The sequence below is a fragment of the Puccinia triticina genome, chromosome 3A (assembly GCF_026914185.1).
Source record: "Puccinia triticina chromosome 3A, complete sequence".
Classification (NCBI taxonomy): Eukaryota; Fungi; Basidiomycota; class Pucciniomycetes; order Pucciniales; family Pucciniaceae; genus Puccinia; species Puccinia triticina.
Genome location: NC_070560.1, coordinates 7669844 through 7684681, shown reverse-complemented (window position 1 = coordinate 7684681; position 14838 = coordinate 7669844). Strand labels below are relative to the sequence as shown.

Here is a 14838-nt window from a genome sequence, read left to right as displayed (position 1 = left end):
TGATCTGGGCTATTCTCAACCTGGAAAAGTTGGATGCCAGCTGTGCAAGGCCAAGAAAGAGTGCAACAGCCTCCATTCACAACAAGGAGACGTTGGTGGGATTCAGAAGTAGGGTTACTACTCTGCTCTGGTTTTGTAGGTCTTAACCAGAGATACCCTTTTGATCTTTTAAGATTGGAAGAGTTAAAGAAAAGAAGAAAAAATCAAGAGCAACAGAGTTTCACTCTGGATAAGCAAGGTTCAGTGAAAAGAGTCTACTTACTGTCAATATTCTAGGCGCCTGTGACGGTAGGTATACTGGGAGCGTGGTGGTCTCTTTGGTGGTGATCCTGGGTTATCTGAGGTGTGGTTCTGGTGTGCTGAAGTCTGTAGATCCTCCTCAGGCAGGGGGGATCCTGAATTCAAAAATTTTCACAGTTTGCTTATGTAATTACATATGTACATGTGGTTTGGCGCGCCTAGTAGCGCTGACACGTCACAACTGCGCATGCGCACCTCAACTCAGTAACTCAGGGAAGGAGTAGAGTTACAAAGAATTGGTGAGTTGTAACTAGGGTTACAATTGCATGAGGAAACAGAATATGAAGTCAAAACAAGAATATCTCTTAAGATGAAAAAGATATGAAGTAATTCATATGTAAAAAGTAGAAAAGGCAGACTTTAGGTCAGCTGTGATGACTCTAAGGCTGACATTGATCATGTGTTGATTGGGTTTATGTTGAATCAGAGATCTGCGGGTGTTAGTTTGATGATTGGGTGGTGCTTGCTGATCTGGTGGAGAAGCCGGAAGGGATGAGGATTTAGAAAATCAATTGTACCCCTTGTTTAAATTTAGATCCCAAAGATTTAGCTTTTTCCATTCTAAACTGAGATCTGCGGGGCCCGCAGAACCAACGGGACGGGTCCGGGTACCGCCTTCCCGAGATCCGTACCCGGCATATCCGGCTCTGACGCCGGGTACCCGCCGGGTATGGCCAAAAATTGAGCTAAAGGCTCTGATGGGTGTTGGTGGGAATCTGTGATTTCTGATCACCGCCGCCACTGGGAAATGGTCCCTAAACGCGCTGCAGAAGACCCCGAACCAATTGTCATTGATTCAGACTCCAAAAACAAACGGTTGACGCATGAGGATGGTGCTGAAACCACAATTCTTTAGCATATTTTTGCTGGCCGTGATGACAAGTGATTTGGGGAAACCTCAGCTGGTGGTTGACAACCCCTGGCCGTAAGAGCATCCATCTCACTTGACTGAAAGTCGCCGTGCTGAGGAGAATACCCAGGCTAGAGCCATTCACTCAGACTATTGAGGCTTGGTAAGTGACTTGTCTTGACTGTCTCTCCTTCCCCTAGTACTACTGACTACCACTGCTGTATATGAATCAGCATTCTAAAGTTTAAAGATGGCAGAAAAAAAATTGATGAGACTGAAGGCGGATTAGATCCATTCTCCATAGGGTACGAGAAATTTGGATTGATTGCCCAAGCAGACGGATTGATCCTCTACCTTGAATGGGCTGCAGGCTCTCAAAACGCCAGCCTGATGGGCAACTTCAATAGTTTCAGGCAGGAAAAAGCTATTTTGAGCAGAGGATTCAATAAATGAAATGCTTGTCCTCTGCTCCTCTGCTTTACAGATACCCGGTATCTTGGGAGCCATCCTGTGAACCAACTCAACCCGGTATCCGGTTGGGTAGCACCGGATCTTTGGGGTCCGGATTGGAACCATAGTTAGAGGTTAGTTTGGGTTTTTTTGTGGGTTTTTGTAGTTGGTGGGGGAGTGGTTGTTGAGGATCTGTGGCTGGTGGGTGGCGTACTTGAGTCTGAGGATATCTGTGTTTTTGCTTGGCTCGGCAGATGCTGTATGTGTTAGGGTGTCAGTGTATTCAGTGTGTGTCTGTTGTTGCTGACCTTTCTGGAATCCAATCTTGGCCAAGTGGAATGCTGCAAATCAGTTGGTCAAAATCTTTAGAGTGGGATGTCAGAGCTCAAGTCGTTGTTGCCCTGGGCATCAGCATCAACAAGGCGGGCCAGAGTTTTGAACCACAGCGGCTGTCACCAAAATAGCCCTAATGCTCACCATTTGCCTTGTCATTCCCACCAAAAGGTGGATTCCTTGTTAAAGGAAGTGACAAGGGATTCCCATCAATGTTCTCGTGGGCTCCACCACAATCCCACAGGCGGCCATGGAATCCTTGTCATTCTTTACAAGGAAATCCCAGGCGGGTGGAGACAATGCAAAAGTCAGTTGTGTCCACCCATTTTCCACGGGACGGTGGTACTGATGGGGGGAGTACACGCCAGGGGTACTCCCTTGCTAGCAGGTTTGTGGATCCGACAAGGAGCTGTTGATCCATGGAACCAACAAGGATTGGCTCAGTAAGTGCTTGGTAAGCTCATTGGTTCCACAGAACATCATTTTCCCCTTGGAACTGACGGATTTGTCACTTTTCCCCATTGGTTCCACAAAGCACACTCCTGTAACATATTGTGCAGACCATGTTGGCTTGTTGCTCACGTCGGTTCCACCACCACAACCTTTTTTTCACTTCCAACCAGGACTAGCTCAGGATGGTCCTGAATTGTTGAAAGTTCAAGAAAATAAGTAATTGAAAGGAAGAAAAAAAAAGTTGAAAAAAAAACTTTGCTGAAAAATCAACTCGCAAACAGCTTCTTGAGTGGGTCAAATATTTAAAAACAAGGTCTCTCACAATCTGGAATAGTGTAGCTTCTAATTAGCACTGCTGGGGACGTTGTGGTGATTTATATAGGCGAGCGCGGTAGAATGTCCACGTGGGGATAGCGCGGGCGGGGAATGCACAAAGCCGCTCAGGCAGAGTGCATTCCGGTGACATAAGCACTGAGGATGAGGTCAGGAAAGCACACTAGGAAAGCTTACGGAAAGTCACACGCGGATTGGAATGCACGGATTGCGGATTGCGGAACGCGGATTTTGGATCGGGTATTCGGATTGGAGCGGAAAAGACAGCGCTGGACTGCGGCGGGACTACACACGTGGACTGGTAGCAGCGGCGCGTCAGCGGGTGAGCCATGACAGCCGGAGAGGGTTCCACCAGCAGGTGGAACCGGGGTGAAGGCGGTGGCAAGAGAATGACTGACGGGGGCTAGACAGAGGACGGTGGGAGGACAAGCGTCTGAGAGGAGCGTAGTCTGGGAGAGTGACAAGTGGGATAGCGGGCAGAGCTGGAGGACTAGTGCGGGAAAGTTTCAGGCGTGCGGGATTGGGTGGGAACGGTGACACGCGTGGAGGGAAGGATGGGGCACTACCAAGATGGATAAATTTGCGATGTCGTATATTGATCAATATAGCGTATATTGATCAATTTATATTGATCATTTTTTTTTATTCCTCTTGATACCGTTTTCTGTGTTGCATGTCTCCTTAATAGTCTTCTATAATCTCTCTCCTTACCCCTGTGTTAGCTTCAAGCCACGGGAATTCTTTTTTTTTTTTTTGCCTGATAACATTCATAAATTTCTACATACACCATTTGATTCTTCATGAAAAAAAGGCATTGCAAGTTTTAGGATTAATCCAGGGTGGCTGAGGGGTCTCAAAGTTTTTTTCTTTTTCTTTTTTACTTCAAGAATTGATGTTATCAAAAGTCTCCAAATCTACTTTTTTTCAAATAAGGAAAAAATTGACCCCTGACCTCTCTCATGATACCATCCTGCAAACATTGTTAATTTGGTTGCTTGAACTTCCTGAAGATATTGCACATCATACTTGAGGTGCTACATGCATAGAAGGTCTTTTTGAAATTAGTTTACCATGGTTTAGCTTATTTTTGTTGTGTTCTTTGTTTTATCTACTTTTGTTATCACCCACAGATTAATGAGGAATATTTTGACATAAAATTTCATCCAAAAATTGTTTTGCAAATAAAACCCAGAAATATTGTGTTTTGGGACACATGCATTATGCAGCAGCTACAATCTGATCAGTTGCCAACACTGCCAGCATATTTGGCTGGGTTGAAGTCATCCCAGTTTAACTGGGATGCACTCAACCAATTTAAACTTGGTTGATCTCAACCAATTTAATATAAACCCAAGGGGGGTACCTTGGATTTATATTTCATCAGTTCAGATCACCCAAGTTTAAATTGGTTAAGTGCATCCCAGTTTAACTGGGATAGCCTCAACCCATCCTATTGTGCTGGTAGTGCAAATATCACTACTTTTGTAGTTTCTTGGTGTTTCTGCCACCATATCTAATCACAGTGTGGGAATTCTTCTTCCATATGGTTATCAAAATGTTTAAATGCCCCCAAACATTCTTTGTGTACCTTTACTCACCACAAAACCGCCAAATGTAGCAGCTACAGTCTGATCAGTTCACAAATATCACTACTTTGGTAGTTTCTTGGTGTTTCTGCCACTATATCTCATCCCAGTGTGGGAATCCTTCTGCCATATGGTTACCAAAATGTTTATGGGCCCCCAAGGATTAATCATGGACCTTAAGTCACCACAAGAACGCCAAACGTAGCAGCTACAGTCTGATCAGTTCCCAAATATCACTACTTTGGTAGTTTCTTGGTGTTTCTGCCACTATATCTCATCCCAGTGTGGGAATCCTTCTGCCACATTGTTAGCAAAATCTTAAGAGGCCCCAAAAGTTTCATTATGTACCTTTACTGACCACAAAACCCCCAAATGTAGCAGCTACAGTCTGATCAGTTCACAAATATCCCTACTTTGGTAGTTTATTGGTGTTTCTGCCACTATATCTCATCCCAGCGTGGGAATCCTTCTGCCATATGGTTACCAAAATGTTTACAGGCCCCCAAAGATTCATTATGTACCTTTGATGACCACAAAGCCTCCACATGTAGCAGCTACAGTCTGATCAGTTCCCATACATAACAACTTTGGTAGTTTCTTGGTGTTTCTGCCAGTATATCTCATCCCAGCGTAGGAATCCTTCTGCCATATGGTTACCAAAATCTTGACAGGCCCCCAAAGATTCATTAAGTACCTTTAGTCACCACGAAACCCCCAAATGTAGCAGCTACAGTCTGATCAGTTCCCAAATATCACTACTTTGGTAGTTTCTTGGTGTTTCTGCCACTATATCTCATCCCAGTGTGGGAATCCTTCTGCCAAATGGTTAGCAAAGAGTTGAGAGGCCCCCAAAGTTTCAATATGTCTCTTTAGTCACCACAAAACCCCCAAATGTAGCAGCTACAGTCTGATCAGTTCCCAAATATCACTACTTTAGTAGTTTCTTCGTGTTTCTGCCACTTTATCTCATCCCAGCGTGGGGATCCTTCTGCCATATGGTTACCAAAAGGTTCACAGGCCCTCAAAGATTCATTATGTACCTTTACTGACCACAAAAGCCCCAAATGGAGCAGCTACAGTCTGATCAGTTTGGAAATATCCCTACTGTGGTAGTTTCTTGGTGTTTCTGCCACTATATCTCATCCCAGCATGGGAATCCTTCTGCCATATGGTAAACGAAATGTTTACAGGCCCCCAAAGATTCATTATACACCTTTACTGACCACAAAACCCCCAAATGTAGCAGCTACAGTTTGATCTGTTCCCAAATATCACTACTTTGGTAGTTTCTTGGTGTTTCTGCCACTATATCTCATCCCAGCGTGGGAATCCTTCTGCCATATGATTACCAAAATGCTTGCAGGCACCCAAGGATTCATTATGGACCTTAAGTCACCAGAAGACCCCGGAATGTAGCAGCTACAGTCGATCTGTTCCCAAATATCACAACTTTGGTAGTTTCTTGGTGTTTCTGCCACTATATCTCATCCCAGATTGAGGATCCTTCTGCCATATGGTTACCAAAATGTTTGCAGACCCCCAAAGATTCATTATGTACCTTTACTGACAACAAGATCCCAAATGTAGCAGCTACAGTCTGATCAGTTTGCAAATATCCCTACTTTGGTAGTTTCTTGGTGTTTCTGCCACTATATCTCATCCCAGCGCGGTAATACTTCTGCCATATGGTTACCAAAATGTTGAAGGGCCCCCAGGGATTTATTATGGACCTTAATTCACCACAAGACTCCCAAATGTAGAAGCTACAGTCTGATCAGTTCCCAAATATCACTACTTTGGTAGTTTCTTGGTGTTTCTGCCACTATATCTCATCCCAGCATGGGAATCCTTCTGACATATGGTTACCAAAATATTTGCAGGCCCCGAAGAATTCACTATGGACCTTAAGTCACCACAAGACCCCCAAATGTAGCAGCTACAGTCTAATGAGTTCCCAAATATCACTACTATGGTAGTTTCTTGGTGTTTCTGCCACTATATCTCAGCCCAGCGTGGGAATCCTTCTGCCATATGGTTACAAAAATAGTGGAAGACCCTCAAGGATTAATTATGGAGCTTAAGTCACCACAAGGCCCCCAGATGTAGCAGCTACAGTCTGATGAGTTCCCTAATATCACTACTTTGGTAGTTCCTTGGTGTTTCTGCCACTATATCTCATCCCAGCTTGAGGATCCTTCTGCAATATGGTTACCAAAATGTTAGCAGACCCCCAAAGATTAATTATGTACCTTTAGTCACCACAAAACCCCCAATGTAGCAGCTACAGTCTGATCAGTTCCCAAATATCACTACTTTGGTAGTTTCCTCGTGTTTCTGCCACTATATCTCATCCCAGCGTGGGAATCCTTCTGACATATGGTTACCAAAATGCTGACAGGCCCTTAAGGATTCATTATGGAGCCTAAGTCACCACAAGGCCCCCAAATTTAGCAGCTACAGTCTGATCAGTTCCCAAGTATCACTACTTTGGTAGTTTCCTCGTGTTTCTGCCACTATATCTCATCCCAGCGTGGGAATCCTTCTGACATATGGTTACCAAAATGTTGACAGGTCCCCAAGGATTCAGTATGGACCTTAAGTCACCAGAGGACCCCCAAATGTAGCAGCTACAGTCTGATCAGTTCCCAAATATCACTTCTTTGGTATTTTCCTTGTGTTTCTGCCACTATATCTCATCCCAGCGTGGGAATCCTTCTGACATATGGTTACTCAAATGTTGACAGGCCCCCAAGGATTCATTATGGAGCTTAAGTCACCACAAGGCCCCCAAATTTAGCAGCTACAGTCTGATCAGTTTGCAAATATCACTACTTTGGTAGTTTCTTGGTGTTTCTGCCACTATATCTCATCCCAGCGTGGGAATCCTTATGCCATATGGTTACCAAAATGCTTAAAGGCCTCCAAGGATTCAGTATGGACCTTAAGTCACCAGAGGACCCCCAAATGTAGCAGCTACAGTCTGATCAGTTCCCAAATATCACTTCTTTGGTATTTTCCTTGTGTTTCTGCCACTATATCTCATCCCAGCGTGGGAAGCCTTCTGACATATGGTTACTCAAATGTTGACAGGCCCCCAAGGATTCAATATGGAGCTTAAGTCACCACAAGGCCCCCAAATTTAGCAGCTACAGTGTGATCACTTTCCAAATATCACTACTTTGGTAGTTTCCTGGTGTTTCTGCACTATATCTTGTCCCAGTGTGGGAATCCTTCTGCCATATGGTTATAACCAAAATTCTTAGAGGCCCCCAAAGATTCATTATTCACCTTTACTGACAACAAGACCCCAAATGTAGCAGCTACTGTCTGATCAGTTCGCAAATATCCCTACTTTGGTAGTTTCTTGGTGTTTCTGCCACTATATCCCATCCCAGCGTGGGATTCCTTCTGCAATATGGTTACCAAAATGTTTACCGGCCCCCAAAGATTCATTATGTACCTTTACTGACCACAAAACCTCCAAATGTAGCAGCTACAGTCTGATCAGTCCCAAATATCACTACTTTGGTAGTTTCTTGGTGTTTCTGCCACTATATCTCATCCCAGCGTGGGAATAATTCTGCCATATGGTTATCAAATTTTGACAGGCCCCCGACAATTCATTTTTTACCTTTAGTCACCAAAAAACCCCCAAATGTAGCAGCTACAGTCTGATCAGTTTGCAAATATGACTACTTTGGTAGTTTCCTGGTGTTTCTGCCACTATATCTCATCCCAGCGTGGGAATAATTCTGCCATATGGTTACCAAAATGTTAACAAGCCCCCAAAGATTCATTATGTACCTTTTTGTAACCATATGGCAGAAGTATTCCCATGCTGGGGTGAGATATAGTGGCAGAAACACCAAGAAACTACCAAAGTAGTGATATTTGGGAACTGATCAGATTGTAGCTGCTACATTTGGACGTTTTGTGGTCAGTCAAGGTACATAATGAATCTTTGGGGGCTATATAATATTTTGGTAACCATATGGCAGAAGTATTCCCACGCTGGGATGAGATATAGTGGCAGAAACACCAAGAAACTACCAAAGTAGTGATATTTGGGAACTGATCAGATTGTAGCTGCTACATTTGGAGGTTTTTTGGTCAGTAAAGGTACATATGAATCTTTGGGGGCCCGTAACCATTTGGTAACCATATGGCAGAAGTATTTCCACACTGGGATGAGATATAGTGGCAGCAACACCAAGAAATACCAACGTAGTGATATTTGGGAACTGATCAGACTGTAGCTGCTACATTTGGGGGTCTTGTGTTGACTTAAGGTCCAAAATGAATCCTTGGGGGCCTTTCAACATTTGGTAACCATATGTCAGAAGGATTCCCACGCTGGGATGAGATATAGTGGCAGAAACACCAAGAAACTACCAAAGCAGTGATATTTGCAAACTGATCAGACTGTAGCTGCTGCATAATGGATGTGACCCCAAACACAATATTTCTGGGTTTTCTATGCAGAAAAATTGTCCAATGAAACTTTATGTGGAAATATTCCTCATTAATCTGTGGTTGACAACAAAAGTTGATAAAAAAAAGAACCTGACAAAAATATGCTAAACCATGGTAAACTAATTTCAAAAAGGCCTTCTATGCATGTAGCACTTCAAGTATGATGTGCAATATCTTCAGGAAGTTCAACCAACCAAATTAGCAATGTGTGCAGGATTGTATCATGATACTGATAGAGGTTAGGGGTCAATGTTTTTCCTTTTTTGAAAAAAGTAGATTTGCAGACTTCTGATAACATCAATTGTTGAAGTAAAAAAAACAAGAAAAAAAAATTGATCCCCCTCAGCCACTCTGGATTAATCCTAAACCTTGCAGTGTATTTTTTTCATGTAGAATTGAATGGTGTATGTATAAATTTATGAATGTTATCAGACAAAAAAACAAGATTCCTGTGGCTTGAAGCAAATACAGGGGAAGGAGATAGATTATAGAAGAGCATTAAGGAGACATGGAACACAGACAAAGGTATCAAGAGGCATAAAAAAAAATTGATCAATATAAATTGATCAATATACGACATTGCAAATTCATTCATCTTGGTAGTGCTACAAAGTCAAGTACGGCGGCGGCGGGGAACACGGCTTGCTCCCAGAGGGGGTTGTCGGGGCAGGTGTCGCGTAGGTCGCAAGAGATTTCCGCGAGTTGGCGATTTAGCAACCCAGCTTCACTGTCCGCGGCAGGCTTGGCAGGCGGCGGCAACACTGGGTAATTACGTTACCCTACGTTATCCGCGTTATCTCAGTAACGTAGGGTCTTAGTTATTTCTCCGCTGCGTTACTGCTATCAGTAACGAGTGATTTTTGTTTGTGACCTGTACCGTAATGACAGGCCTATTTTTTTGCCTCCAAAAATGGATAGCGTAATGTGTTTCATCCCTGGATAACGCATTATCACAATGAAACAGATGCCATATGGAGCGCTACCCCTGGATAATGTGTATCCAGGGTGAAACAGACCTAACCGGATGAGAATCCGCAACGGTTCATCTGCTGAACAGAAAACCATTGTTGTCAACCGTCCCCTGTTAGAAGCCCACTCCAAATCCCCAGCCCTGTTTTATAATTTTCTCCGACTTCATATTAGCTCATGGCGCCAGAAAACCAGCCAACAGACGGCTAGGGTGCCAAGATGCCTGCTTTAGTTCATGAAGATGGTGCCAATCAATCAAAAACTCAACCATGCCGTTCAAGGCGTTCTTCCTCCATAGTAGCTGTACCCAATATGGTCACACCATCCCAAGACTCTTGGGTAAGATTAGGTCAACCAACCACTCAAAAAAGACGGGCAGAAATCTCTTCAGATGTAGAATCCGTGCAGTCAGTTGTGTCCAGGTCAACCCAAACAAAGAGTAAGAATAAGCCAAAAAAGAAGAAAAAGGCTTCTTCAGCAACTATTTCAACCAGCAAGAACACGGCCCCGGAAAAGCCAGCTGGCAAGCCCAAGAAAGGAAACGCTAATGCCGTAGAAGAGGTACTTCAATATCATTTCCTTCATTTGTTCAGCTTTTGGTATTGTTCATCACCTTTCTTGCTTCAATATCCAGGTCGGCCCCGATGGCGAGCCCTATGACTATGACCAGGATTCCACCGACGCCGATGGTGCAAAAGACAAGAAGAAAAATCGCGATGCCGAGTCTCTGAATGTTCTTGAATATTTCGAGGATCCTGTGTGGAAGGAAGGTGATCTACCGGGTACTGCCTTGAATTACAAGTGCAAGTGGTGCCCAAAAACCTACTGTGCACAACTATCTTCGCGAGCCAATCTTAAAACTCATCGGGATGGTTCGACCCAGGCAGATAAGAATCAGAAAGGCTGCGCGGGTCGGGAGAAAGCAAAGAAAGCTGGTGTTGAGTTACCACCATCGGTCGCAGAAAAGCTGGCTTCCAAAAAAGATGATAAGCAGACTGGGCTCACCGTCTTCATCAAGCCAGCCTTTGTCAACCAAGTCTTGAACCAACTTCTGATGATGTGGCAGATCCGCCAGGCTTTGCCATGGTCTTGGATCGAAGATCCTTTCCTCCGAGCAGCCTTTCAGTTCGCTAATCCAAAGGCCGTGCTCTACGGGCAACGATGGTCCGCCGATGAGGCCAAGAAGCTCTACTGGGTCCTCAAATCTCAAGTTTTTAACGAGTTAAATGTACCTGCTTTTTTTCATACTGTGCCAATTTTCTTTCTGATTGTTTGATTATCGCGTCAAAAACATGTAGCACCTCGACACTCGATTTACCCTGATCCACGATGTGTGGACGACAAAGGGCAATCGATTTGCTTTCATTGGTGCAGCAGCCGCCTACATCAATCAAGATTGGCAATATGTTGTCCGTCATTTAACCCTTAAGATGATCCCTTGGAAGCATGCTGGGCACCTCTTAGCAAGGCCCATTGCAACCTTACTCAGGAAGAAAAAGCTTTATCAAAAGATAAGTTGTGTCGTTACACATTTCTTGGCTGTTCCCATGCTAACCAAGCTGGCTACCTAATTTTATACATGCTTGCCCAGACAACTGATTCGGGCTCGAATAACAATACAATGGCGAGTTACATGGCTGAATTACTGCATAATGGCGACGGAACAACCGGAGCGCGTGATCTTGAGTGGGACCCAACGACAATGCACATCCGGTGCATTTGCCACAAGTTGGCTTTGATCGTAAACGCGGGCCTTTCCGCATTATCACTCAAGACCCTTCCTCCAGGGAAGGCGAAGGAATCCGTTTTAGGCTTCTTTCCAGTACTCGGGCGGCTTACTGAGGAACCCGAACCCACAGATTCCCAGCCAGTTGTGAATGTTGAAGAGGTCAGACGGGAAGAAAGTAGCAATCTGGAGGACGAATATGAATCCGATGTCGACTCTGACATCGACTACGGCAATGCTGATGATGAGGCTTCCGATGCTGGAGAGGACGGGCCCAAAGACAGCGAATCAACTCTTGAAGATCTCTTAGCAAGTCCATTGGATCGTAGTAAACATGCTAATTCAAAAAAGCTTAAAGCTCTGACCAAAAAGGTGAGTTTCTTCGAATTCAATGTTCATGTTACATGTTATTCTTGCCTCCTGACTTTGCTGCATAGCTTGATACTGTGATAAAACAGATCACCCGCTCATCGGCCCAGCGGGCCAACTTTGATCGTGTCGCGAAACAGCTCAAGCAAAGAGTTTCTCCATTGATAGCGGGCTATGGCATCCGCTGGAACATCAAGTACCAGAGCTATCGGAAAGCCATCAAGGCAAAAGAAGTGATTGATCAGATCCTCAAAGAAGATCAACTGCAAAAAGGAGTTGGCTTCTTCGACAACGTCCTCTTTTCCCCAAAAGATTGGCAAGAGATTGAGGCTCTTAACAATGAGTTAAAGGTGAGATTTCAATGTCTTTGTCAGGAATAGACACCGACTGACACAATGAAACCTCAGATCTTTGTGCAGCTCACCTCTCAGATGGAGGGTAACTCGGCGACAGGAACGCACATGATTCCCACATATCTCGAGCTGAAAGAAGGTCTCAAGGAAAAACTTTTGCAAGCGCTTGAAACGGACTCTCTTTACCCAATGTACCACGCAATGCTGGCCCGAGTCGACAGGTATCTAGATGAGGCGATGGAATGCAAAACTCTTGTGCTTGCTACAATATTACATCCCTGTTACCGGATGCATATCTTTCAATTGGCCTATGGGCTCGAAGGAAGTGAGGTTAAAAAGTGCCTTGCTATTCTTCAGCATGAGTTCCAACTGGAACAGGAACGCCAGAAACTTGCTTCCGCAAAAACCTCAGATCCCGACGTAACTGAAATCAAAAAACCACCCAGTAGTAGTACGGAGCCCACATCACTCATGGCCTGCCTCGCTTCGCGCATGACACAACAACCAACCCCCCAGGAGAATGAGATCGAGACTTACCTCAAGGCCAATCTATCCTTCAAGCAAGGGGCCATTGAGCATAAGACCACTCCATTGAAGTGGTGGAAAGTAAGATGAATCTCTGTTGTTGTGCTTTTTAACAATATGCTCATTGGATCTACTCAATTAATTAACAGGCAAACAAGAGGAGCTACCCGACTCTGGCTATCATGGCTCGTGCATATCTGGGAGCCGCCGGAAGCTCCTGCGCTGTCAAGAGATTATTCTTGGCAGCCTCAGATGTTTGTAGTAGTCGTCGCGGGAGCCTACTCCCCTCGACCATGTCACACTGCGTCAGTAGCCTGATGTGGCTCCGCGAGGATGTCCCATTGACAGGTGACTTCACCGAGGCCGGGAAGGCTTTAATGGCGACCCTCCCTTCAAAAAAGTGAATCCCTGCTTTCAGTACACCCTGATTTCATTATGTTATCCGTTTCCTTACTAGTAATTACATTTCCGCGCCTCCCTGAGTAACGTAACGGAGGAAATAAAAACATTCATGTGCTGCAAGATAATGTAACGCAAAACAAAACCCCAGAAGGTTGGATAATGATAACGCAAAAATACCAGCATTACTGATAGTGGTAAAGATAACGAAATATTATCGCTACGTTACCGTTACGCTACCGTTATTGGTAGCGTAACTACCCAGTGTTGGCCGCCGTAGATGGATAGGTACCGCCGAGTCTTGAGGGCGTGGAGTCGGAGAGTCACGAGACGCGGCTCGAACAGTAGCGGCTGGTTGGGAAAGGAGGTTGATGTGTATGGGGTATGTGTGACGAGTGTGGGAGCGGGCAAATGTGTGGGAAGATCCTGGGGGCAGGACTTCAAAAACTGGGGCGGATGTGGTGATTTATATAGGCGAGCGCGGTAGAATGTCCACACGGCGATAGCGCGGGCGGGGAATGCACAAAGCCGCTCAGGCAGAGTGCATTCCGGTGACATAAGCACTGAGGATGAGGTCAGGAAACCTTACGGAAACTCACATGCGGACACTACCAAGATGGATGAATTTGCGATGTCGTATATTGATCAATATAGCGTATATTGATCAATTTATATTGATCAATTTTTTTTTTTTATTATTCCTCTTGATACCTTTGTCTGTTTTCCATGTCTCCTTGATACTATTCTATAATCTCTCTCCTTCTGCCTGTGTTAGCTTCAAGCCACAGGAATTTTTCTTTTCTTTTGCCTGATAACATTCATAAATTTCTACATACACCACTCAATTCTTCCTGAAAAAAAGACATTGCAAGTTTTGTGATTAATCCAGGGTAGCTGAGGGGTCTCAAATTGTTTTTCTTGTTTTTTTACTTCAACAATTGATGTTATCAGAAGTCTCCAAATCGACTTTTTTTCAAAAGAGGAAAAACATTGACCCCTGACCTCTCTCGTGATACCATCCTGCACACATTTTTAATTTGGTTGGTTGATCTTGCTCAAGATATTGCATATCATACTTGAAGTGATACATGCATAGAAGGGCTTTTTGAAATTAGTTTACCATGGTTTAGCATATTTTTGTCAGGTTCTTTTTTTTATCTACTTTTGTTATCAACCACAGATTAATGAGGAATATTTCCACATAAAATTTCATCGGACAATTTTTCTGCATATAAAACCCAGAAATATTTTACAATATAATTTATTTGGGGTCGCATCCATTATGCAGCAGCAACAATGTGATCAGTTGCCAAATATCACTAATTTGGTGTTTCTGCCACTATATCTCAGCGCAGCATGGGAGTTCTTCCATGATATTGGTAAAATGTTGATCACATGCCCCTGAAGATTCATTGTGCACCTTTAATGACCACAATATCCCCAAATGTAGCAGCCACACTGTGATCAGTTGCAAAATATCACTAATTTGGTAGTTTCTTGGTGTTTCTGCCACTATATCTCATCACAGCATGGGAGTTCTTCCATGATATTGGTACCAAAATGATCAAATTCCCTCAAACATTCATTGAGTACCTTGTGTGACCACAAAACCCCCAAATATAGCAGCCACAATGTGATCAGTTGCCAAATATCACTAATTTGGTGTTTCTGCCACTATATCTCAGCGCAGCATGGGAGTTCTTCCATGATATTGGTAAC

The 14838-nt window shown here is 44.1% G+C and overlaps 1 protein-coding gene across 1 annotated transcript in view; it reads left to right on the top strand.

Annotated features, from left to right (window-relative positions):
• PtA15_3A824 (uncharacterized protein) overlaps positions 1 to 14838 on the top strand; it is a gene marked incomplete at both ends in the record, with an annotated part of 62399 nt that overhangs the window by 32490 nt on the left and 15071 nt on the right. The window contains one exon of the mRNA XM_053167830.1: positions 11607 to 11845. Coding sequence (XP_053019008.1) covers positions 11607 to 11845 — 239 coding nt within the window. The remainder of the gene's footprint in view (positions 1 to 11606; positions 11846 to 14838) is intronic.